The sequence below is a fragment of the Malus sylvestris genome, chromosome 10 (genome assembly GCF_916048215.2).
Source record: "Malus sylvestris chromosome 10, drMalSylv7.2, whole genome shotgun sequence".
NCBI lineage: Eukaryota > Viridiplantae > Streptophyta > Magnoliopsida > Rosales > Rosaceae > Malus > Malus sylvestris.
The window spans coordinates 7,583,876-7,611,447 of NC_062269.1; the positions used below are offsets into that span (position 1 = coordinate 7,583,876).

The following is a 27,572-nucleotide window of genomic DNA, read 5'->3' on the forward strand; positions in this document are numbered from 1 at the left end:
TAGTCGACTCAGGAGCTTCTAATCACATGACTAACGATGCATCTTTACTAAATGATTTTCAAAACTTCTCCACTCCTTCTTTTGTCTCCGTAGCTAATGGCACCAAGGTTCGTATAGTAGGCATAGGGAAACTCAAAATCTTCTCAAGTAAAAAAGAATCCCTTGTCATGCATGTCCCTTCTTTTCCTTTCAAACTGCTGTCAGTAGGAAGAATAACACAATTGCTCAATTGTCTTGCAATTTTTTCCACTCACTGTGTGATTTTCCAGGATCGAGTTTCGAAGGAAACGATTGGTAAAGGTTTCTTCCTCAATGGCCTGTACTATGTCAACTTCTCTTCAAGTTTTCCAAAGAGTTTCTACGTAAACTCAAACACAGTAAATAAGGAGCAGCTGTGGCACATGAGATTAGCTCACCCTTCTTCACATGTTATGTCTTTTATTTTTCCTAGTTTCTGTAAAGAGATCCTAGATTGTGAAGTTTGTCACAAATCTAAGTTTACCAGGTTACCCTTTCCTCATTCTCTCTCTATAACTACCAAAGCTTTTGAAATTGTCCATTCCGACATTTGGGGACCTGCAACCTTAGAGTCTTTTGATCGTTACAGATTCTATATATCTTTCATTGATGATTTCTCTAGAACTACCTTTGTGTATTTACTTAAATTCAAGCACGAAGCTTTCCAGTGTTTCAAAAATTTTCATAACTTAGTTCAAAATCATTTTAACTCTAATATTGGCATCTTAAGGTCTGATAATGGCTCTGAGTACACTTCCAAAATCATGACAACTTACTTAAGTGAGCATGGAATTTTGCAACAAAAAAGTTGTGTAGGAACGCCACAACAAAATGGCATTTCAGAAAGGAATACAAACCGCTGCATACATCATCAATCGCCTTCCTAGCAGAATCATGAAGTTTAAATCTCCTTACCAAATTCTCAAGGGGAGAGATATTGACATAAGTCATCTCCGTGTGTTTGGATGTGTATGCTATGTGCACATTCAAACTATTCACAGAGATAAACTTGATCCAAGGGCTATCACGTGTGCATTCGTAGGCTACTCAACTTCCCAAAAGGGATACAAATGCTATGATTCTAAGACCAGAAAGATGTTTGTATCCAGGGATGTACGTTTTGATGAGACATACTCCTTCTTTCAGAAGCATGATGATGAACCTCAGGGGGAGCTCTCATATGAAGTGTTTCCCACTCCTCTCTTCCTTGATGATCCAAGGCTGTCAACACCGCACAATGAAGCTGTTGAGATAGAGCCAACTCCTGAAAATATGGAAGCAAATGATGAAGAAGTCCTCCACGAAAGGAGTGAGCCCCAACTTGAACAACCTCCTCCTCCACGAAGGAATCCTTCTCGAAACAGACAACCTCCAGCCAGGCTTGATGATTTTGAAATCTACACGCCTAGATATCCTATTGGACAAATGGTTTACCACAGCAAGATCTCCCCATCTCATGCAACCTTTGTTACTAAGTTATCTCAAAACTCTGAGCCTCGATCCTTCAAAGAGGCAAACCAATCTCCTGTATGGAGGCGTGCCATGCTTGAAGAACTGAAGGCACTCGATGAAAATAAAACTTGGAGCATTGTTTCTCTGCCAAAAGATAAACGTGTGGTTGGGGCAAGATGGATTTACAAGACAAAATTTCACTCAGATGGAACCATACAGCGGCACAAGGCAAGGTTAGTTGCAAGAGGCTTCACGCAAACCTTCGGGGTAGATTACAAAGAAACTTTTGCCCCGGTGGCAAAGATGAACACAGTTAGAGTGCTTCTTTCGGTGGCTATCAATTCACACTGGTCTCTACATCAAATGGATGTAAAAACCGCTTTCCTACATGGGGAGTTAGAAGAAGAGGTGTACATGCACCTACCACCTGGTCATGAACGAGAGAAGGAACAAGGAATAGTCTGCAAGCTTCACAAGGCCATTTAGGGTCTCAAGCAATCTCCAAGGGCTTGGTACTCAAAACTGAGCTCTGTCCTTATGTCATCCGGTTTTAAACGAAGCAATGCAGATTCTTCAATGTTCACTAGGATTGGTACGCATGGAAGATTGGTGGTACTTGTTTATGTTGATGATCTTATTGTCATAAGAGATAATCCAGAAGAAATAACTGCTCTCAAAGCCACCTTACATTCAACCTTCTCAATCAAAGATCTTGGCAGACTCCGATACTTTCTTGGAATCGAAATGGATCAATCTCCAACTGGTCTGTTTTTAAATCAACAAAAGTACGTTCTCGATCTTTTAGAAGAAGCCAATATGATGCATTGCAAGCCTGCCAAAACACCACTACCAACAAATTTCAAGGATGAAACCTCAGGCATCCAGCTTGAAAATGCATCGGAGTATCTATTTGACTATAACCCGACCTGACATTGCTTATGCTGTTAGCTTTGTTAGCCAGTTCATGCATTATCCCTCATCTCATCATCTGCAACTAGTTAAAAGGATCATTCGGTACTTGAAAAGCTCAATGTCTACCGGGATTTTCATGCAAAACAACGGACACTTCACCATTGAAGGATACACAGACTCTGATTGGGCAGGCAACGTACTTGATCGCAAGTCCACAACTGGTTACTGCACTCTTGTTGGTGGTAACCTCATCACTTGGAAGAGTAAAAAGCAATCCGTTGTAGCTCGGTTAAGCGCAGAAGCTGAGTACCGTGCAATGGCATCTACTGCATGTGAACTAATTTGGCTAAAGAGTTTGCTACGTGATCTTGAAATCTTCCCTTCCAAGCCAATTCTCCTCCACTATGACAATCAAGTAGCAATGCATATTGCTGCCAACCCCGTCTTCCATGAACGCACAAAGCATATCGAGGTTGACTGTCATTTCGTCCGCAACCAAGTTCAGTCCAAGCTGTTACAAACTGTATTTGTTCGCTCTAGTGATCAACTTGCCGATGTGTTCACCAAGCCTCTTCCTTCTGCACAACTTGATCGTCTTCTCTTTAAGCTTGGATCCAGAAAATCTCTCAATCCAGCTTGAGGGGGAGTATTGAATATCAGTCTTTAAACCTAATACAGTTGGAAGAATAATGCAAGCTTTATCTAGCTTTGATGGATAACAGCTCAACTTGCATTCAGCTAGTCTTAGTGCTACTATTAGCTGTTTGTTATTCCCTCATCAGTGTAAAGCTTGTTAGTGGTTGTAAAGCTTGTTAGTGGCTTAAGTTAGAGAGAGTGGTGTGGCTGTAAAGCTTGCTTAGCTGCCATTGTCCCCTACCTTTTGTTCTTCACTCTCTTTCCCGTTTCTTCTCCTATTTATGTATGAACTTGTAACTGTTTGATACATGAAATATACATTAAGTTTTTCTATAGTTTGGAAGCTCCTGAGTTAATGTCCATCTTATTAAAGAAGCACCATGTCCACTCTCAGCAGTTGTATAGATGTAACTAAAACTGACTGACAATATATCCCACCTTTAAGATGATCCCCTAGCTAATTAGATCACAGACAGGCATATTGAAGGTTAAACGTTTCTTTCATTCTTTTGTTTTGTATGATGACTCTTATACATCTACATCAAGTATTAATAAAAAGTTGGAGTCGTAATTGGATATATGGAGAACAATATAACTCATACAAAAAATTTCATAGTGGAGTTGTTTGAATGAAAAATTCGCAATTTACCCTACCAAATGACATACTAGTCATGCAGAGAAAACTAAGGTTATTGTCCAAACTGTTGAGGGTGTTGGTGAAACATCCCAACCCCACTTTTATTTAAAAGTTGTTTTAAGGCCTTAATTGATGAGCCATGGGGGCCCACCTTGTTTTATTTTTTTGTTTTCCGGTCTCTCCTCTCTCAGTTCGCTCTTCTCCCTCACCTCTCCCGTAACTCTCTTTCTCTACACTTTCCAGTCTCTCAAAACCCTATCCTTCCCTTTCTCACCATGACCACTCACTCATCCTTGCGCATGCACAGTCGCACCCCACTCGAGGAAACCATCATCACCATCTAAATCTTGTTCTCTCTCTCTCTCCCTCTCATCTCTGCGAGGTCGACAAACCCAGGAAGGATCTCCGGCGAGTCCCTTCTATATTTCTGGTTAGGTAAGCCTTGGGTTTCCTTCATTCCGTTTTAGATTGTTGATTGGATGTGATTATTGAGTTTATCTTATTATTTCAAGGTTGAGGACAAAACCATCGCGGGGGAAGGCACACCCAACTTCACAGCGGACCCGTGTCCTTCAAGGGTTTTTCAGAGCACTCACGGCCGTTTCACGGCGAAGAAAGGGTATGGAAATACTCTACCCTCTTCCCTCTTCATTTTGGTGTATAGTTTGAACCCTAGTTTGCTAGAAACCCACTGGCCGGAGCTGTAGCAGCTCCGGCTTTCTCAGCTCCGGCTTTCTCAGCTCCAGCTTTCTCCTCCGATCACCATGTAGGCCCTTCAGGCCACCCAAAGCACCCTGGACCTTAGGCCCATGTTTGGGCCAGCCCAAAAACACCAAAGCCCAACCCAATTATAAATTTTATTTCCTTTATTTATTTTGTTGACCCACTGGGCCTTAGGGCATTTTCCTTTTATTTGGGGCTTAAAGCCCGGTTTTTGGTAACTAGGCCTGCGCGCCATGCCTTGTGGGTGTGTATGGGCTGTGTGTGTTGTGTGGTATGTCCGTGTGTGTATGTATATTTAGAGTGTGTGTGTGTGTGTGTACGTGTGTGTAATTGCATGAGTGCATGCGTGTGGTGTGTGTATGTGTATATGCATGTAGTGCATGCATGTGTGTGTTTGTGTAGTGTATGTGTGTGTTGGTTGTGTGGCCCAAACCACCCTTTTCACCCAAAACCCTTTTAACCCAAAAACCTTAGGATCCTAAAACCTATTAGGGCCTAACCCATCCAACCCAAATCCTTTCATTTTATTTAATTCAAGCCCAAATTCTTTAGAAAACCCTTTTATTTATTTATTACTATTTTTGTGCTTAGGTGCAATTATTGTGGCTTTTGCATATTCGCTAGCTGCGCGGCTTTTCGATGGCGAAGTACTGTGAGTGGACCCCTTCTAAAATTATATGATTTTATAGTTTAATTGCATAAATGAATAGCATGCCGTACGAGTTTATGATTTGATTTATGTTAAGTCTATTTATTAAATATATTGATTTTCGTCTCGTGTTTTTGGTGAGGAATTAACTGTTGGCCTGTATTGAGCTGTATTTTGGAATATCGTATTTTTTATAAAAACCATGAACTGGTAGACTATCTGATGGATGACAATAGGATGCTAGAACATGTTTTAGAAACCCTTCTTTATAGTATAGACGATGGATGACTTTATACTATGAGGTGGTTATTTATGAGAGGCGTAACTATTTGTGCGTACCTAGTGGACACTATGCCGCCTGGGGCGAGGATCTGGTGTTGGCAGATAGGCCGGGAGAAATAACCCCTAGCTACGGGCTGAAGGACACGTAGCAGGCATTGGGCTGGGAGTTGGTAATCTCTGGCTACAGGCGCAGAGACCACGGAGCAGGCATTGGGCTGAGAGTTATATTTATTCAGTGATCTTTCTAGCAGCACACCGCGCTTACGAGACGATTTATAAGACATTACTATTTTGATTTCTACGATGTTATTCCACGATATGACTTTTGAGATATTTTTGGCATGCTAGATTTTTTATTAATTCCATCACTTATTATGTTAGTAGTTTTATTTATATATAAACCTGGGGGTTAGTATGTTCATAACTGTTTTTGTATTATGTATATATATGAACTTGGTCCACTCACCCTTGTTTTGCGCCCCCTTTCAGGATTTAGAATCGAGGCATACGATCCCGACGTGAACGCTTTCGCATTGGCATATTCGAGTCCTCTCGGTGTAGGACCCACATCCTTTTATTTATTCAATTTTATATTAATTCTTTTAGAGCTCTAGTTAGTTGTATGCTCTGAACACGTTCCTAAATTTTTAATTCATTGTATTTTAAATTCATAACCTTTATTTATTTCTTATTCTTAGCTTTTGTATCAATTAATGGCTTTCGTCACCCTCGGGTGTTGGCTAGCATGTGTCTATCTTGATATTCGGGGAATATTAGGGTCGGGGCATATCAGTTGGATTTTTGGATCGCCGGACCCCCCACTCTAACGATACCGATATTGTCTCTAACCTTACCACCTGCCCAATCTGTCAAGTGTGATGTTTTACAACAAAATGCCTCAGTATTAGTTAGAGTAGGGTAATCCTATTTAAACCCCTTGGTTTTCTTTCTCACCACCAATGTGGGACTTAAACACTCCCCCTTATGTGTAACCCCATTTAGTGGTTCACACGTGAAGATCCATATTGGTAATTGAAACTCAGAGGTTGGCTCCAATGGAGTCCAAACTTGTTTCCAATGGAACTCAACGGTTGTCTCTATGTTAAGAGTTTAGACTTGTTTCATTTGGTGACAAGCTCATTGTTGGCTTGCACGGGCCCGAACCGTGGACTCTGATACCATGTTGGATTTTTGGATCGCTGGGCCCACCCCACTCCAACGACACCGATATTGTCCCTAACTTTACCAGCTGCCAAATCCGTCAGGCGTGGGGTTTTACCACAAAAGGCTAGTTAGAGTAGAGTAATCCTATTTAAACCCCTTGGTTTTCTTTCCCACCACCGACGTGGGACTTTAACAGAGGGGACTACTACTTAATCACGAAAGAATCCTAATGGGAAACTCAATCACGAATCGGAAACTCAATCTCGAAAGAATCCTAATAATATCTTTCTCTTACGCATGCACACTAATAATGCTTAGTTTTTAGGCCGGCATGGTTATGCTTATTATATGATGCTAAATCTGGAAAACTAGCCATGTTAAAGTTTCCCAGTTTATTTGTAATGATTTGCTTGGCTACAAGAAAACTTTTTGTTTATTGAATTGCTTGACTTTCTTTAAGAGAATGCTGCTAGACATATACGTTTCCTAGTTCGACCTAAGTAGGCTAGTTGTTTCTTTTCATATTTGTGCTTTGAACAAATATAGCAATAGCCATGCACCACATACTATATTTGATAGCCATTCCTTCATGTCATGTTTCATTTGCAACACTGTTTTTTCATTCTCTCAAATACAAAATATCTGTATACTAGTCTTATCACTGCCGCTTGATTTCAGGATGTTCACGATAGGTTTCGAACTGAATCCCATTCTAAGGCTACTGGGCGTTTTAACGAGCGTTTCTTATTATCGCTTGCGTCATGCAAATCATGTGTAGTCATGGATGATGAGCTGAATATTTTACCAATTTCATCTCATATGAGGTCAATTACCCCGGTTCCAGTTAAAGAGGTAACCTTTTGGCATCTTAAATTGAAGGAACTGATAAACCGAGGCATGCTTTATTTTTGTAGCATCTTATGCCAGGTTGAAAAAAGAATCCTAATGGGAAACTCAATCACGAAAGAATCCTAATGGGAAACTCAATATGTATAAAAAAAAAATTAAAAAAAAAAAAGGATCCTAATGGGAAACTCAATCACGAAAGAATCTGAAGAAATTAATCCAAAATGAGAAATTTTATTTGAACCCATACAACCTCTTTCTACACCCAACTTACTCTTTATACCCATATTATTTTTAATTAAAGAATCAATCTCTCTTTAAACCTAAATTTACTATCTAAACTACCTTCACAAACTCAATTCAATATATAAAAATTCATCTTTACACCCATTTAGAAAATAAAATCCCAAATAAGTGAATGAAGAACTAAGATTTTGTCATGGCAACCAATTGTTATAGATGAATTGATCAGCATCATCAATTTGTTTTTTAAACTTTTTTGACATCAGTTTGGAGTGCAAGGTTGTTAGGAAATGATCTTCGCCAAGCTCTTAATAGAGTAGTCCAAGTAGCTAGCCTGGATGTGATTCATGGAATTGAGTGATGAATTTGTAATTCAAGATTAAACAGTTCAGTAGCTGCTAGGTAAGCAGTTGAACTAGTACTTTTGGAATTTGAATCATGTAAAATTATGTGGACACCTTAGTGAATGTAAATTTCAGTAGAACTTCTCATAACATTTTCTTAAAGGATCATGGCAATAATTTTCATTTGAGCAATATATGCTGCTTTTACAGGCATACATAGTTGAATGAAGCAGAACTAAACAAATAGCGAGAAGAGAACTCATACTTTAAACATGCACTCGTAATGACATGGAAAACATTTCGATGTGTTGAAAGCTTTCTGACTCTTTTGTTTCTTGTGGTGATATTGCTTATAATTATTGCTCTTCCTGAATGAGTTAACATGAAGGTAGAGAGGAAACAAAAAGCAACCGGATTTGAATATTAGGTGATCGTAGGGTTTTATGGCAGCTCTTAGAATTTAGTCATAATGAACGTAGGATAAAGATTGTGTGATGGTAGAACTTGATTATTGAATATGGGTTTATTGATAAAATTTAGTTTTATTCTTAATTTCATCTTGTACTTGATGGTAATTATGCAATAAGATAAAATAAACAATTCACATTTATAATTTAAGTTGAGTGTTGGGTTCAAATAAAATTTCTCATCCAAAATTGTACAGGTCACGTTTTACTTCTCTTTTTTATGACAGAAAACAAAATTAGTCCTTATGGTTAAATCACTGTTCATCCACGACCAAAAAATGTTTTCTTGGTCATTAACAGAAGACAACACCAAGCAGCAGCAACACACCTGGTCATATAATTTAAAGGGACTGATGCTTTCTATATTGTAATGTAATAAGCTGTGAATATTTCTCCATTTACACATTTACATAATCTGATTCCGGGGGAACAATATTTCTCCCTCCTACAACAACAACAACAACAAAGCCTTTTCCCACTAAGTGGGGTCGGCTATATGAATCCTAGAACGCCATTGCGCTCGGGTTTTGTGTCATGTCCTCCGTTAGATCCAAGTACTGTAAGTCTTTTCTTAGGGTCTCTTCCAAAGTTTTCCTAGGTCTTCCTCTACCCCTTCGGCCCTGAACCTTTGTCCCGTGGTCACATCTTCGAACCGGAGCGTCAGTAGGCCTTCTTTGCACATGTCCAAACCACCGTAACCGATTTTCTCTCCTCTTTCCTTCAATTTCGGCTACTCCTACTTTACCTCGGATATCCTCATTCCTAATCTTATCCTTTCTCGTGTGCCCACACATCCAACGAAGCATCCTCATCTCCACTACACCTACGTGTTGATGCTTCATCACCCAACATTCTATGCCATACAGCATTGCCGGCCTTATTGTCGTCCTATAAAATTTTCCCTTGAGCTTCAGTGGCCTACGACGGTCACACAACACGCCGGATGCACTCTTCCACTTCATCCATCCAGCTTGTATTCTATGGGTGAGATCTCGATCAAATTCTCCGTTCTTTTGCAAGATAGATCCTAGGTAGCGAAAACGGTCGCTCTTTGGTATTTCCTGATCTCAAATCCTCATCCCTAACTCATTTTGGCCTCCGTTTGCACTGAACTTGCACTCCATATATTCTGTCTTTGATCGGCTTAGGCGAAGACCTTTAGATTCCAACACTTCTCTCCAAAGGTTAAGCTTCGCGTTTACCCCTTCCTGCGTTTCATCTATCAACACTATATCGTTTGCGAAAAGCATACACCAAAGAATAGCATCTTAAATATTAAGTTTGTGATCTTCGCTAGATTGCTCCGGTCATTAGTGTGGATAAGTATGTAAATGGATAGAGACAAGAAGCAAACACAAGATGTACGTGGTTCACCCAGATTGGCTACGTCCACGGAGTAAAGGAGTTCTCATTAATTGTGAAGGGTTTACAGTATATAGGTTCAAGCTCTCATTTAGTGAGTCCAAGTGAATGATTTAGTACAAATGATATTAGGAAATATTGTGAAAGAATGATCTCGTAATCACGAAACTTTTAAGTACCGAAGTGTGGTATTGTCTTCACTTGCCTTTGGAAGTACTCTTCCTCCCTCCAGGGGTGGTATCTTTAACTGGTGGAGATGCACAAGGTAATGTATCAATTTCACTTTACGCTTACTTGTAGTTTCATGCTTGGTCAAGCGCGATACAAACCATGTAGTAGGAGTCCCCCAAGTCGCCGAGCTAGGGGATCTGCTGAAAGAGGTGACAGACAAGGTAAGCAATCAGAGCTCCAAGCAATCAGTCCCAGATCAGAAGTTTGATTTCGAGTTCCGGCTGATTGTTATCCTTCTCCTTATCTTGCAGGTAGCATGAAGGATAAAGAGAAGAAAAGGAGAAAAGGTGATATGAGATACTTTTGCTTTTGAAGAAGTAACTTTCCACAGACTTATTCTTGAACTGGGCTGGAGGGTTTTCTTGTTTCCGCCAGAGTATAAGGCCGACTGAAGAATTTGAGGGTCAAAACAAGTCCATCAAATCTAGAGTACGTTCGATCCTGCTGATATGGGATACTTTTGTTGTTGACAAAGTAGTGGATGTATCGGCACGTGTTCTGTTGCGCTTGTCTCCACATGCTTCCTTGTATCCTTCTCACTTGCCCTATTTGTTCCTCAGGCAGATGTGGTATCTTCTCAGGAAGTATAAGATGTTGAAGATGAGTACTCGAGAGCAATGGGGTTCCAGGCAGTCAGTTCCGGACTGGAAGCTTGATTCCAAATGCTGACTGATTGCTCTCTTTCTCCTTGTCTTGCAGGTAAGAACAAGGCCAAAGGAAAAAACAGGGAAAAAGCATGATATGGGATACTCTTGCTTTTAACCCTGATGATATGAGATATTCTTGCTCTGGTGTAGCTTGTTTGCAGAGGTATTCTCGGGGGGAAAGAAAGCTGAGTATTTCGAGAGGCTTCGTTGGGAGTGCCCTCTCAGATATGAGGAAGGGTTGAGCATTTTTGCAGGTCTGCCTGTCCGTTGAGGATGAAGGTCGACATATATAGGAGTCTCCCTAACAAGAAGGAGTAATACTATTCTTTTACCCTGCTTGGTCATAGCACGGTAGTGGGAGCTGCCAGTTTCACGTGTTTTAACTCTGTCAGAGTACTTTGAAAAAGTGGTATGTGGTATCTGGAAAGCTGATGTTACGTGTGAAGATTACAAACAAGCTTTATCCAAGAAGATCTGGCTCTCGAAGTTGAGAAAGCGGTGCCTCTTCGGTTTTCGAACAAGCAATCCTGTCGCAGATCTGTCTCTCGAGATTCGGAGAACGGTGCCTCTTCGATTTTTGAGAAAGCAATCCTGCTAGGAGTCTGGCTCTCGAGATTCGGAGAGCGGTGTCTCGTCGCTTTTTGAGAAAGTAATCATGTTGGGAGTCTGGCTCTCAAGATTCGGAGGACAGTGCCTTTTCAATCTTGAAGCAAGCAATCTTGTTGGGAGTGTTTTCTCGAATGTGAGTAAAGGTTAGGCCTGTTTGCTAGTCTACCTTGCCATGGAGCACAGAGGTTGACCCACAGGGACTTTCCAATTATCCAGCAGTGGTCCTGTTCCTTTACCCTTGTGGGTAATAATATGGTAGCTAGACCTTCAAAATTTATGTGTCAAAACTTTGTTAGTGCTGTTTCTTTGCTATTCTTTTACCCTTCTTGGTCATAGCGATGTAATGGGAGTTGAAAGCTTCACGTGTCTAAACTTTGTCAGAGATTTTTGGCAAAGTTATCTGTGGTACCCGTGAGCTGATGTTGCGTGTGGAAAGTGAATGATTAAACAGTAACATTCACGTGCTTTCTACTTCACAAGAAATCTTCGACATAATGCCCGTAATTTCTGCAAAGTTGACTGTGCATGTGACAGGTGCTGACAAGGCTGAAAAAGTAGGTGCCTCTTCGATTTCTGAGATCGGCCCTCGTGGTCTCTGAGCAGCCCAGCTTTTGAGAAAGCAAGCGCCTCTTCGATTTCTGCAATCGACCTTCGTGGTCTTTGAGCAGCCCAGCTTTTGAAAAAGCAAACGCCTATTCGATTCCTGAGATCGGCCCTCGTGGTCTCTGAGCAACCCAGCTTTTGAGAAAGCAAACGCCTTTTCGATTTCTGAGCAGGCGCCTCTTCGATTTCTGAAGCTCCATCGAGTGCAGATTTTTATAGAGGCTGGTATTAAGTTCCAAAGCACACTTGAATCTCCACCAGTAGAAGCTCCCTTCTTGCATTTCTAAGATGATCCACGACTGCTTCTACTTCTTTGGTAAAGTAGTCGGTTACCACGATCATCATGCCTTTGCCCCTAGTAGTCTGGCTAGTGATTAACTAGGACTTGGAATGAATTGAAAGCTTTTTCACCACCAAGTCTTTTGTCATTCGAATGCCTGTTAGTGGGGCTTCGTACTCTGCTTCGTTGTTAAATGCTTTGAAGCTTAGAGTGATCGCCTGCTCAAGCATTGAAACGTCTGGGGTGGCAAGAACCACGGCTGCTCATGAGCCTTCATAGTTGGATGCGCCATCTACATGCAAACGCCAAAAATCTCTATTGAAGGAGCAAGTGTGGCTAAAGTGTGCTCGGTTGCCTTTGGGGCGTCGTTAGGCTGCTCTGTTGCATTGTCAAGGCTAGGCTTGAAGGCGCGATAGGGAGTTGTGGAGCTGGGGCCATGTTACATGTAGCAGAAGATGCTCAACTTCCGGTATTAGGCCACTTTAGAGTTGAATAATGGAGCAAGGGTCGGCTAAGGCCATGTGACGCACAGTAAGAGGTAGTGTTCGACTGCCAGTACATGTTGCTCTTACGTAGAATCTTCTGGGGTGACGAGGATAAAACTTGCTTCTGAGTGTTCCTTCTAGTGTTCGTCTGCCCTTGGCGTGTCTTTTGGGCCTAGTTGTTGCGTTCGTCAGAAAACTTTGCATCTACCAGGGTCTACGCCTTTATCGTTGCGGGTTTGGATTCGGTAGAATAGTGTATCATAATGATGACTGCGTGCGTTTGAAGGTAAAACTTAAGCTTTTGGGTTACAACAACTATCGCCAAAGTTAGCTTTTGAATTTTTAATAGCATCGAGGAGAGCTTTTGAGCTGTAGAATACAGGTAGTCGGGCCTCCAGCTCTTCTCACATGATGGTAGAGCTTATTGCTACTTTAGATACCGTCAAACATGCAAATAAGTCCTCCGCTGCTTCTAGGGAGGTGATGTCGGGTACTTCTTCAAGTTCTTGAATGTGCATTGGCGAGCCTCATCTCAAAGTGCATGCTTCTCTGCCAATGCAAAAGAGTCTGCCAGAGTTAGATCTTCTTTCATGATCAATTTTTCGAATAGCGGGTGGTCTGTTGGAAGGCCTTTTTGGAAGGCTGCTTTAGCTATCAAGTCGTTGCATCTAACTATCCTAGCTTTCTCTGCTTTGAATCTCCTCACATAATCACGAAGTGACTCCTTTAGGTTATTCTTGATGTCAAACAAATGGTCGGACTTCTTTTTGATCGAGTGATAAGATGAATATTCTTTGGTGAAAACCAAAGAAAGTTCGTAGAAATTCCAGATGGATTGTGGTGGCAGGGTGTAGAACCAATCTTGCGCTTCGCCTTGTAGAGTGGTGGCAAATATCTTGCACATGAGATCATCGTTATTTCGATAAAGGATTATTGCGCTTCGGTAGCGCTTTAAGTGTCTCTCCGGGCCTTCATCCCCTTTGAAAGATGTAAAATATGGCATGCTGAACTCGCATGGAGGCTTTGCCTGCTCGATCTCATCCGTGAAGGGTGACCTGCTTATGTTGGTCATGTTCTGTCGTAGTGCCTCGTCGGTGACCACGTTGCATTGGAAATCATGCAATCGCTTGGTCAAGAGTCTCTCTACTTCTTCTTAAATTTTCCTTTGTTGGGGTAGTAGAGCTATCGGCTGCTCCCAGCCATGACTTGCTGGTCTAGGCTACTCTTCCATGTGTTTGGCTCGTCTATACCGCGGATGCAATGCATGTGGTGCGTTCCTAGTAAGCGAGCGAGTTCTTCGCAAGTTGCTGGTTGAACTTGAGCTGGATTGAGTGACTACTGCTCTCCGTCCATCGTACTACCTACTTCGATGTGAGGTGGATGATGCTCCTTGCGGGCTTAGCTGCGAATGAACACTTTACCCGGAAGGTTGCTCATGTTGACTATCGGAGTGTTACCCTAACCATGAATGTATGCTCACCCGTGGGCCTAGTCGAGAGTACATGCTCCTCCGCACGCTTAGACGAGAGTATACGTTACCTTAGAAGTCCAATCAGGAGTATGCACTGCCCGAATGCTCAGCTCGTGGCTGGTCAAGTGGCTGCTTACCGGGACGCTGCTGGAAAGGTTCGTCTGCCCTTGTCCTACTTCAGGATACCTCGTCCGGGGCACATTGGATCCTGGTGCGTTGCAAAAGTTGATTCACCAAGGTTGTCCGTTATATAAGGGCACTCGTCAACTTTACGACTTGTCGAGACAAGTGTTGTCCACCATTTGGATTGGAAGAGCTTGGAAGAAATATGCCTCATTGGGCAGTGGAAGGGTGGTAGACTCCGAGCTCAAGATTTCAGTTAGGAAATGTCAAATCCTCGAAAAAAAATGTGGTGAGAATGTCCCCCACTCGATGGTAGGTCTGGATGGTTGAGATAATCTTGGGCCAACTTGGGCTGCTTGGAAAGCTACGAGAGCAGACTGGGCCACGGGAGCAGGCTAGGCCATGAGAGCAGGCTGAGCCACGAGAGCAAGTTGGGCCATGAGAGTGGGCTGCTCGGCGGGAGCAGACTGCTCGGAGTGTGATGCACACGGGTGCGAGGCATGGGCTCGACTTGGCAACACATTGAGTTCGCGTTGGGCTTGGACTGACGTGGCTTAGGTCGTGGCCTTGGTGCCATGAGCCTTAGATGACACGGCTCGGGCCGTGGTAACGGTGCCATGGACCTCGCCGCAGGTAGTGGTGACCGTGGTGGCCACCACGGTGGTTGCCATGGTGGAGCCTCGTAGCAATGGTGCCGCTCCTAAGATCACATTTAGCCTCATGGATCGCCGTGGTCCCATTTCTTGAATATTAGAATTTTCACTTGTGGAATTTTCTAAATTTCTAGCCATTATATTTTTCTTATACGTTTTATCAAGGAACCTTTGCAAATAAAAAATTCTAATAATAAGAACGTATGAAAAAAATATTCAAATGGACTAGAAAATAAAGAAAAACCTTTTTATGCAAGAGTCTTCTACGAGTATGGATCTCAACTCTCAATGAAAGCACCAATTTGTGGATGCAAATTTCTTCCTCCTCTATCTTGGACAATTTTGCACCTACAAAACAACTAGCACCTTAGGTTAAGGCTAAAAGCCTTACGCGCCCACGATGAATGGGGGGGCTTTGGCCGAAGAACCTCTGATGCCAAAGTTAGAATTTTAGAAAGAAATAGTGTTTAGAGCATTTGGGATTTTTTGTAAGAGAATTGGAATGAATATTTGGTGAAAATAGGAGCCTATTTATAGGGTTAGGTTGGTTCACTTTAGAGAGGAAATGTGGCCGGCCACTAAGTAGGGTTTTTAGGTTTTATTTTGGTTTAATTAGCCAATTAATTGGCTAATTAAACATAAAAGGAAATGTTTTGGTAGTTATGGAATTAATTGGCTAATAAAAGGGAAGAAATGGTGAAAAAAGGTAGAAAAAGTGATGGATTAGGTTTTGAATGGGGATAGCCGGCCCTTTAGTATTTTTAGGTGTGAATGGGTGTTTTAATTGATAATTAAGGGATTGATTAGATAATTAATCCCTTAATTAATCAATTTTTAGGGAATACGAAAGGAAAATATTATTTAGCTAATTGATTAGCTAAATAATGGAATACAAAATATATAGAATAAATTAGGTTTTAGGAATTACCTTATAGAAAGGATTTGATGAAATAGGCTTTAAATTGTTACATATTTTGGGCACTTTTGACTTGATTGAGGATGATTGTCCGCCGCTCGTGCGTAGGAATCTCGGTATACCTCAAGGGTATTTTTGTCCTCTTTTACCCAAAAATCCACGTGTCGCCTTGTGATTATTTTTTGCTCCACACTAGTTATCTTATATATCTTATGTTTGGGTTCTAGTGAACTCTTATGTATTTGTTCCTACGCCTTTCTATCACTCGTCAATTTTGGGTGTATCTCAGGATATGGGCGTGATACCTCAACCATGATAGATCTAACATAAAAGGAGAGATTTGTTAGCCTATGACTTTATATGCTCCATTATTGATTTAGTACTTTGTATCCATACAATCTCTGCTAGGTCATAACCTCCATGTAGTAAGGCTTAGCTAAGTTGGTTAGCTAATGCAATGAGCTCCTAAACTCTTCGGTATAATTAGGAATGAAACCGTGTAATTATAATTTGTAAATCCCGATGTAAGATTTTCAACATTAACATGGTATAGCACAATTCTAAATATTGTAAAATGGAGCTGTTATTTTCACAGCAAATAGTATTTCCCTTGCAAAAATGTTGTGATCATTTACTAAAAAATTACACTTTTATATACATCATTCAAAGATACAATTTTTACTTCTCACAAAAGTTTCACAATTACTTCCTACAGCCAGTGTTACCAAATCACGTAATTCTTCATGGACCATGGTTGACCTAGACAGTAGTAGATAAGAGATACTTGTATTGTAAGCAAACTATATAGAAACTGAAATCTTCTCTGTAAGCTTTCTTTTGTATTGAATGAAGAACTCATTACATTGTACATGATAGTATATATAGCCTTTGGCTATTTACATTCACACCCTTAACAACCCTAACTAATCACAACAATTAATATAACTAACTACATTTAGTTATAACAAACTATTTATCAGTAATTGAAATAGATGACTTGCCATTCTCCCCAATACACTCCTTCAAGCGAAAATTGGGTTGAAAGATGATACCAAGTGGGATGCTTGGATTGCAACTGAGCAAACCTACTTTTAGACAGAGACTTGGTGTGTATGTCAACCAATTGATCTTCATTGCAAACAAATTGAACTTTAACCAAATTGGCAAACACTAATTCTTCGATATAGAGTAGTCTATCTCAAAGTGTTTTGTTCTTGCATGAAATGCAAGATTGGAAGCTAAAGAGATAGCTGAGATATTGTCACACCACAAGGTAGAAATTTTAGGGAGATGAAACTAAAGATCATGGAAGATTTTTCACATCCAAGTGATCTCTGCAGTTGTGTGAGTTAAGGATCAATACTCAACTTCTGTGGAAGATCGAGCAACTGTGCATTGTTTCTTGGCACTCCAACTTATGAGATTTCGTCCAAGTAACACACAATATCCAATTGTTGTGATACGCCCGACCCTGATATTCGCCAAACACCAGGGTAGGCACGTGCTGCCCGACACCCGAAGGTGATGAAGCCATATTAATATGCATGAGAACAACGAATAACTAAGACTTATAAATTTAAATGTAATTAATATACATTTAAGGAATGTGTTCAGAACATACAACTAACTAGAATACTACAAAGAAATAATATAAATTGAATGAACCAAGAGATGGGTCCTACACCGAGAGGACTTGAACATGCCGATGCGGAAGTGCCTTGACGCCGGGATCGTACACCTAGGTTTTAAGTCTTGAGGGGGCGCAAAACAAACATGAGTGGACCAAGTTGATATATATAATACTGAAACAGTTATCAACATACTATCCCCAAAGTTTTATGAAAACTCAATAGCATAATATGTAATAGGTTTTCCAAAAACCCTAGCATGCCATAAAACCTTTCATGAAACATATCTTGTATGTAATGTGCTAACTAGTGGTATCAGTATCAGTATCTCTCGACCCGAAGCCAGTAATATATATCTTCTGCTAACCATATATCTCCCTCAGCCTTATTTGTCCCTCGCCTGTAGGCAGAACAATGACCATTAGATACGCACAAAACCATTGAGCATAATCTTTCTAAACATAGGTACATATATTTCAAAAATATCTTCATAGTATAAAGTGTTACACCTCACCCCTACTTATATGTATAATTCCGTAATTTTCCCAAAAGTTTAATGGAATTATCATTTTGGTCCCCTATCTTGACTAAATCTAGATAGAGGGTCCATATTTAGTCAAGATAGTGGACCAAAATGATAATTCCATTAACTTTTGGGAAAATTACAGAATTATAGCTATCCAGGCACCGTGCTTATGTCGCATGTTGGGAGAAATTTATGACGTTCAATCAGGCTAGATGACTGTCGATCACGTTTCAGGGTGAGCGACGAATCCTTCCTAATAGTATTATTTCTCTTATCCAGGCAATTAAGTTGTTGCATAAGGGATATGTGGGATTCCTAGCCCACGTAGTGACGAGGGATAAATCTTTGTTGAGTCCTGAAGAGGTGCCAGTGGTGAAGAAATTTACTGATGTATTTCTGGAGGATTTACCAGGGTTACCACATGCAAGGGAAATCGAATTCACCATCGATTTACTTCCAGGTTTTGGAAAGCTTTTTATACTGCTATGGGTACTCAGTTGTTGTACAGCACTGCCTACCATCCACAAACCGATGGTTAGTCTGAGCGGACAATTAAGACATTGGAGGACATGTTGAGAGTGTATGTTCTCTAGTGGAAGGGTAGTTGGGATAACTTTTTGCCGTTGGTTGAGTTTGCATACAATAACAGCTATCATTCGGGTATCGGCATGGCACTTTATGCGGCTTTATATGGGAAAACATGTTGAACACCTTTGTGTTGGATAGAGGTCAACAAACGGGTGTTAGTGGGACCAGAGATTGTGGACACCACAAATGCTAACATCTAGCTGATTAAGAGAAACCTATAGGTAACATAAGACCGACAGAAAAGCATTGTGGACAAACATTCCAGGAACCGTGAGTATAAGGTTGGTGACTTTGTGTTCTTGAAGTTGTCTCCCTAGAAAGGGGTAGTTCGTTTTGGTAAGCGAGGAAAGTTGAGTCCTCGATATGTCGGTCCCTATCAAGTTACTGAGAGAATTGGTGTAGTGTCCTATAGGCTGGAGCTACCACCGGAGTTGTCATTGATTCACAATGTTTTCCATGTTTCCATGCTTCAGAAATATGTACCAGATATTTCTCATATCATTCAATTAGAGTCGCTGGAAATACATCAAGATGCTAGCTATGTCAAAGAACTAGCAGCTATCCTTGATCGATAGGATAAAGTTTTGAAGAACAAAGTGATTTTGTTGGTGAAAGTGCTTTAGAGGAACCATGCTGTGGAGGAAGTGACGTGGGAAATGAAGGATTTGATGAAAAGTCAGTATCCGTTTTTATTTGGTTAAGGATGTAAATTTTGGGGACAAAATTTTTATAAGGGGGTAGATTGTTACACCCCACTCCTACTTATATGTATAATTCCGTAATTTTCCCAAAAGTTTAATGGAATTATCATTTTGGTCCCCTATCTTGACTAAATCTGGACCTTCTATCTAGATTCATAGAGTCCCTCAAGCTGCCATGTGGCAACACCCCAACTCTCCCCACTTCTCTCTTTTTTCCCTCACCTCGAGACCTTACTTTCAACTATCTCTGCACTTCCTCTTCCTCTCTCAAAACCCTCTCACTCTCGCAGCTATCGACCCACGCATCCAAGAGCATCCACACCCTCCCCGACGTCAATATCACCACCACCATCAATACCTCATCTCTCTCTCTCTCTCTCGTCGCTGTGAGGACGGCGAAACCCAGAAAACTCTTCGGCGAGATTTTCTCATCTTTCCAGCTAGGTGAGCCTCGAGATTATCTCTCTCTGTTTTAGGTTGTTGTTGAGAGATTTAATTTTTGTTGGCAAGGTTTAAAACAAGATCGGCTTGGGGAAACAGAACCTATCTCCGGTGAGCCCCATGGGTGTCGAGGAGTTTTCCGACTACCACCGGCCATTCCACGGCGAACCAAAGGTATCAAATCACTCATCTCACTTTCTTCTACATGTTATACCTAGATCGGAGCCTAGGGTCTTTGTTTTCCATCGGTCGAAGCTGGGAAAGCTCCGGCGTTGACCTCCATCAAGCCCAAGCCTTTCAAGCCGTTTTAAACCCTCGAGCTTTAGGCCTGTTAAGAACCTAGCCCAAAATCCTTTTCCGTTTTTTTTTTTTTTTTAATTGTTTTAAAACCCACAGGGCATTCGGGCTGTTTTCTTTAAGGCATTTGGCCCATTGACCCAACCCCAAAAACCCTTATATCTGGGCCTGTGTGTTTAAAACCTAGGTTTCCTTAGGGCCAAATAGAACTTGGGCTTCCAGCCCAACCCTAAGCCCATTTCCCTAAACCCTTAGGGCCCAATCGGTCCAACCATAACCTTAAACCCGGTTTGACTCGACTTGTTGACTTTGACCCAATCGGTTGACTTTGACCGATTAACGGTTAACGTTGACTTTGACTGTTGACTTTTTGGGTTTTCGTACGGGACCCATCCTAGGCTAATTTTGATGTCCTGAACCCGTTTCCAATGTCCGTTTTCCTAAATTAATCCGTTTGAGTAGAGTTTGACTAAATGTACCCTTTATATGCATAGGTGCAATTAATAGCGGTGATTCTGTTATTCCTTTTGGTATGGCTTTGCACTAACAGTGTACGGTGAGTGGACCCCTTCTAAAATACATGTTTTAATAGTAGAAATGCATACATGGAAAAGCATGATTTAACAATTATGTTCTATGATACGCTTTGAGATAAAATGCGTACTGAGGCTAGATTGAATTACTACTATTTTTCCTATAACCCGTGTTATTTATAGAATATCTGATGGATGACGATATACTATTTAGAACATGTTTAGAACACCTCTTTGTAGTATAGATGATGGATGACTTTATACTATGAAGTTGCCTTTCAAATAAATGTATGTTCAACGGTTTTGTACTTACCTAGTGGTCCTTATTCCGTTACGGGGCGAGGGATAGATTCTGTCCTGGGCGATGGTTACGGTGTTGGCATAGGGTCTGAAGTGTTTTTCCTCTGGCAATTAGCACAGGGACGAGGAGCTGGCACGGGGCTTGGGGGTAAATTTCCTCTGGCAACTGGCATAGAGACAGGGAGCTGCCATAGGGTCTGAGGGTAATCGGACATTCACTAGTAATTATTATATATACAAGATATGTTTTGAGACATTGCACGACATGCTAGGTTTTGGAAAACCGATTTTTATCATGTTATATGAGTTTTCATAAAACCTGGGGGTTAGTATGTTGATAATTGTTATATATATATCAACTTGGTCCACTCATGTTTGTTTTGCACCCCCTTCAGGACCTAGGAACGAGGATTACAATCTGAGCTACGAGGCATTCCCCTATTAGTGATATCGTGCTATATTCTCTCTACTTCAGCATATGTTGTAATAACACTCTCTATCTTAATTTTCACTTGTACTCTGTATTGGACATATGCTCTGAACATTTCATGCATTATCTTAATATTAAACCGTTAGCAGTTGAACTTTAGTGTTACGTTTTTCGTCCCTATTGCATGATTAGTCCCAACTTATATGCATGTTTAGCATGTTCACAGCATTTGCATAAATTAAATGGCTTTCATCACCCTTCGGGTGTCGGCCAGCATGTGATCATCCCAATGTCCCGAGGACATCGAGATCGAGGCATGTCATAAAGTCATCCATCATCTATACTATAAGGAAGTGTGTAAAAACATGTTCTAAATAGTATATCATCATCCATCATATATCCTACAAAGAACATGGGTTTGATAGAAAATATGGTATTCCAAAATATTCTAAGTAAGCATAATATCTCATAAAATGTGATCATTAGATCATGTTTTTCATGTATGCATTTCTACTATTAAAACATGCATTTTAGAAGGGGTCTAATCACAGGTATTTCACCGCTGAAAAGCCACATAAACTAGCGAAGACGGAAACGCCACAAATAATTTCCCCCAAGCATATAATGGGTAAAATTAATAAAGGGGAACTTTAACAAAAAACTTCCAATATTGTTCACTTTAACAAAAAAACCACATTTTTTACACTAAAAAGTCAATCTTGGTACTATTCACTTTACCTTTATTTTGTCTTTATCGTTAAAACTCAAAGTTTTCAAGCCCTTTTTCATTAGTTTTCATTTAATAAAACTCTATCATAACGATTCAATTTAGTAAAACGGATGTTAAAAACAGATTCAGGACGTCGAATTACCTTAAAAAGGGTCCCGGGTAAAATTCTAAAAGGTCAACACAAGAATATTCCTAAGAATATTCTAAGAATATTCTAACTGGATCTAGGCTGGTGGGTTTGGGCCGAAAGGTCCTAGGCCCAAAGGCCTGGGTTATAAGGGTTAATGGGTTTAGGGCTGGGCTTGAAGCTTGGCCCGATTGTTTTTGGGTTTTTAAAAGAAAACAAAATAAATAAAAATACAAAGGGTTTGGGCTTAAATCTTTTGGGCTTGGGTCTTGGGATTAGTGAGCCTAAGGCATGAGTTCTAAAGGGCTTTGGGTTTGCAAAAAGGGTTGGTGCCAAAGGCCCAAAATCTTGGTTTGGTTGTTCTTGCCGGAGAAGGAAGTCGGTTCTTGGTTGGGAACTTCCTTAGCTCTGACGGAGTTTGAAACATAACATTTTCCAGCAATTCGAAACACCAAAATGAAGCCCGGGAAATATAGAGTTGAAATATACCTTCCTTGTGGCAAGCAGTGGCTTGGAAATGGTCGGAAAAAAGGCCTGAAAAACATGGCATCCTCATCGGAATCTAGTTTCCTTTAGTCCCAATTATTCAATGCAATTAATGAGTGAAACCACTCAACAACTACTTCACTCTAACCCTAAAACGCAATCCAAAAGGATCATGGACTCACCTAGGCCACAGTGGTGCAGCAACGGTGCACGGGATACGGGGAGGGTTGAGTGCTCTTCCTTTGTTCCAGGATTCGTGGAGCTCGCAGGGGGAATAGAGAGGTCCATCATGGTGGTGATGCCGTTGCTAAAGTTTGAGTGGTCCTCGGGAAGGAGAGGGTGCAACGAGAGGAAGGGGGTGAGAAAGGGAGTGAACTCGGGACAGAATGAGAGAAACGGGAGAGATGAGGTGGGGGTTGCCAAGTGGCAAGCAAAGGAGAAGGGAGATTGGGGAACCAAAAAGAGAAAAAGGGTCTCACCCGGCTCACAATTTAAGGTCCAATAACAACCCCAATACAAAATATTTAGCCCAAGGTGTAAATTTATGAAAATATCTCTTCGTTCCAATAAATCCGGGACAAGTTGTTACATGTTGGTCGCCCATCAAATGTGTAGCTTGCCCAATCAACATCTGAGTATGTTGAAAGATGAATAGGACCCTTTTTGAACCATAAACCATGAGAGATAGCACAAAGCATACTAACGAGAGTGGTCAGTCTGGTACCAGACAAGGTACTTAGGGTTGGGAGAAGTAGTGACCACTGGTGGAACAACCGTAGAGCATAATCAGCAGAGGCAATAGGGGAGGCAACTAGAGCAATGGTAGTAATGACCAGACGAGGACACAAATACGAACCATCAACAAAACGCCAAAAATTTTGGCCAGTTGCTTGACCTGACTCTCCCAAGGAAGATAATTTGTTTCAGATAGTTTGACAGAAGCCAAGGTAGAGATATTGGGAATGATGATTGAGGAGGGAGATGCAGTTGCAAAAGCCATGGAAAGAAAAAGGACCAAAGCTCGAACACCATGTGAACTTTCTGTATTTCATTGATTATAAAACAGGGCTTGGCAGCTAACACAGGTTACAACAAGAATTGAAAATACAGGAAAGCCTAACAACCTTATCTATAATTATAATCTTCATTTACATCATCCTTCAGAAAGTACATTTTGCACTCACAAAAGGGAAAAATATTTGTACATTATGTTGAAAATTTTGCATTACAAAAATGTAACGTAAATGTATTCACAATGTATTCAAAACTGAGAAATAATATCAATGAAGATATCTTGTCTGCAGGGAATTGTTAGACCACCCATTGGATGATCAAATCCAAATTCTTGTTCAGCCTCACTTAGCAAGTCTTGGAATGAAGGTTGGTTGAGGTATGATACAGGAATGATAAACCGATGTCTCTCGTTCTCCCCAACATAAACCGCTAAATAACCTTTTGGGACATCTGCTAAATTATATGAACCTGCTCGACTTGAATTTGAAAAAGACCGCCGAAGAATTTTCTTTGCATGAGTTACACTTGGACGACGGAAACCCATGGTTTTATGTCTCTCTAGAGAAATGTCCGGTCGAAGTTTATTGGAGCAAGAAGAAGACAAGAGTTGAGAATATGCAGAGACTTGAATGGAAGGCAATCAAAGTCTCAGGAAATATATATAGTTAAAGTTTTATGTAGGAATTGTCCTCTGTTGAAAGAAATATGTGGTGACAATTAAAGCCATCTTGATAGGGCATAGAAGGGACACTGATCACATGGTGCTGTTTTCTAGCTCAACTTCAATATTTTAGGTGAAATATTGCTGGACTGAATGCAGTACCAACACATGTATAGTCTCAATCACCACCAATGTATTTTGATAAGATGATGATTTTGAAGACAGAGCCATGTGAAATTGCAAATGCTTCTGTCATTAATTAGAATTTATTTTTCTTCGATCCCATTCAATTTCCTGCAGACCACTCACTCAAACTTTCTTGTAACATTATGCTGATTGTTAGGATTACCAGTGGCCTTGTCGGCATATCTTCCAAACACGAGTAGGACATTATGCTTTATTTTAGTTTCAATACGTTTTCAGTTTATGCAGTTATTAAGAGATGTAGCAGTAGGGTAATGTGATTCTTCATTTCTGCTCATACATTTTTCTTGATTAGTTGAAAAGACAAGTCCATGTGATTTTCCATGAGAAAATAACTCGCACTTGGCTCCACCACGATCCTTCACTAATCGTATTTTTTTTTCCTTAACTGATGTCCTTGAAAAATTAGAACACATAGACGTATGAACATAATTGCTTGAGCAGCTGAGTCTCTGGCCAATCCGCATTCAATTGTTCTCTCCAACTTATACACATTATTTTGTAGACCAACGTATCAATTTTTCGTACCTATATCCTAACCAAAGAGATCAAGTCCTCACATTTTATATGCTAAAAGTGTTGAAATAGTACCAAGGGAAAATTTCTTGTCTCAAGCATGTCTCTGTTTTTTATAGGCCGTCAACTAAGAGAGGCAGGACACTGGGTTTCTTTCGTTTGGTCATCGACTCGTGCAGTGTTGTTGATAACTTGTAGACAAGTCCATGTGATTTTCCATGAGCAAACTCTCTCTCACTTGGGTCCATCCCAGTGCTTCATCACCAATCATTTTAGGTAACTGACTGCTTGCAGCATACCGCTTTAGCTATATATGCACACATCATCCAAGGTTCAGGAGCAAACGAACACAAGTCTTCTACTCCCAAGCTTATCAAAGCACTTTCTGTCCTGAAATTCATTTGAACTCTTTATTGTTCCTTATTAAAGAAATTTTAAAACCATGGTTTTCCGATTTCAAGTGCCTTCGCCCATGAGCGGTAGGTCTCGGGTTCGAGACTTGGGAGCAGCCTCTCCATAAATGGGGGTAAGGCTAGCCGACATTCACCTCTCCCAGACCCTGCGTAAAGCGGGAGCCTTGTGCACTGGGTACGACCTTTTTATGGTTTTCCGATTTCCTGGTATTGTACATGCCAACAAAAATCAAGTTTCTTGAAAGTCATTGGATGTTCCAAAAGGCTATCTTGCCATCTACGTTTGGGAGAGCCAAAAGAAGAGGTTTATTATTCCGGTGTCCTACTTGAACCAATCTCCATTCCAAGATTTGTTAAGCCTATCTACTGAGTAAAAAAAAAACTAGGGACCCAAGCCGTTTGGAAGCTACTGAGTCAATGTCCATGTTATTAGAGAAGCACGATGTCCACTATCAGCAGCTGTATAGATGTAACTAAAACTGACTGACAATATCTCCCACCTTTAAGATAATTCCCAAGCTAATTAGATCACAGGCAGGCTTATTGAAGGTTCAACGTTTCTTTCATTCTTCTGTTTTGTATGGTGACTCATATACATCTCCTACATCAAGTATCAATAAAAAGTGTAATTGGATATATGGAAAAGAATATATACTCATACAGAATTTCATTGTGGAGTTGTTCGAATGAAAAATTCGCAATTTACTCTACCAAATGACATACTAGTCATGCAGAGAAAACTTAGGTCTGTTGGGGGGACTAATACTTAACATCTTAGTATTCGTATAACCATTAGAAGGATCCTAATGGGAAACTCAATCACAAAAGAATCTGAAGAAATAAATCCAAGATTGTACAAGTTACATCTTTTTTGCTTCTCCCCTTGTTGAAAGAAAACAAAATTACTACTTATGCATGGTTAAATCAGACGGTTCATCACACAACCAAGAAATGTTTTGTTGGTCATTAACTGAAGACAACACCAAGCAGCAGCAACACACCTGGTCATATAATCTAAAGCGATGCTTTATATATTATAATGTAATAAGCTATGAATATTGCTACAGTCTCCATTTAAGAATTTACATAATCCGATTCTGAGGGAACAATATTTCTTCCTCGATTGAAAAAAGTGTACAAAATCTGGAAATTGTTTTGTTTACAAAATTGTTACAATCGCACAGTTCGTGTAATTGTTCTCCAAAATCCACCACTCTATCATACTGCACTCAAGCGAGATATAAGTTCAAGGAAAGCATCTTGTCTGCAGGGAATTGTTAGACCGCCCATTGGATGATCAAATCCAAATTCTTCTTCAGCTTCACTTAGCAAGTGTTGAAATGCAGGCTGGCAGAGGAAAGATATGGGAACCACAAAGCGGTGCTTCTCACTCTCACCAACATAAACTGCAAAATAACCTTTAGGGACATCCGATAAATTATACGAAGCTCCTTCACTTGAATTTGAAGAAGACCGTCGAAAAAGTTTCTTAGCAGGAATTACAGCAGGCAGACGGAACCCCATTGTAGTACATTTTTGGAGGAAAGACTAGCAATAGAGTATAAAAACTTGAAGAAGATCTCAAGGGACGAGCAACTGCAAAACAATAAAGCTATATGCTTGAGAACTTGAAGATTCATATGGTTTATATAAATGAAAAGTATTGTGGAATATCTTCTACTAAAGAAAAAATATATGGTAAAGACAATGGCAATCTGGATGGGGTATAGAAGGGAACAAGAGCTCATCAGTGATCACATGGTTCTGTCTTCAAACTAATCAAGCATTTTAGGCAAAATATGTGGAGCCTCGATTACTACCAAGGCTTGTGATGAATTGGTGGAAGACAGAGCCATGTGAACTTTTAAATGCTAATATCTATTACCACTCAATTGCCTGGAGAACACCCACACGGCCCTTCACGCCAACTACTAGAGATTTTTTTTCCGACACACTCATCGTTTAGTTTGGATATGGAAACTTATTGCTATGATATAGTTTAACCACAAATAAATTTTATTGGGTCCACATATATAGTATGTTGAACTTGCAACCTGCAAAAAAACGCCTGTTTTCTGCTTGTTTCTGATTTTATACTAGTCATGTATCTATTCTTCCAAAGGATTCAATTATGCAAATTTTAATCTGTTGGCATCGTGGTGCCTCAATGGTACCATCATGGTGCCTCAATGATTTTCCATGAGCTAGTCTCTCTCATGGTACC

The 27,572-nt window shown here is 40.5% G+C and overlaps 2 protein-coding genes and 1 long non-coding RNA gene across 4 annotated transcripts in view; all 3 read right to left on the reverse strand.

Annotated features, from left to right (window-relative positions):
* LOC126584933 (uncharacterized) overlaps nucleotides 1–26,357 on the reverse strand; it is a 70,471-nt gene extending 44,114 nt beyond the window's left edge. The window contains exon 1 of one of the 2 annotated variants that reach the window (XR_007610192.1): nucleotides 26,332–26,357. This is a non-coding gene — a long non-coding RNA (uncharacterized LOC126584933). Of the gene's footprint in view, nucleotides 1–8,683; nucleotides 8,710–26,331 lie in introns of those variants that run through there. The other variant, XR_007610191.1, reaches the window with a different exon arrangement.
* On the reverse strand, nucleotides 23,565–24,239 carry LOC126584926 (auxin-induced protein 15A-like). Its single transcript, XM_050249299.1, has one exon. The coding sequence runs from the start codon at nucleotides 24,096–24,098 to the stop codon at nucleotides 23,802–23,804; it is 297 nt and encodes a 98-aa protein (XP_050105256.1). The 5' UTR covers nucleotides 24,099–24,239; the 3' UTR covers nucleotides 23,565–23,801.
* A 64-nt stretch (nucleotides 26,358–26,421) lies between the features above and the next one.
* On the reverse strand, nucleotides 26,422–27,310 carry LOC126584921 (auxin-responsive protein SAUR21-like). The gene has a single exon (XM_050249293.1). The coding sequence runs from the start codon at nucleotides 26,870–26,872 to the stop codon at nucleotides 26,567–26,569; it is 306 nt and encodes a 101-aa protein (XP_050105250.1). The 5' UTR covers nucleotides 26,873–27,310; the 3' UTR covers nucleotides 26,422–26,566.
* Nucleotides 27,311–27,572: the final 262 nt, after the last annotated feature.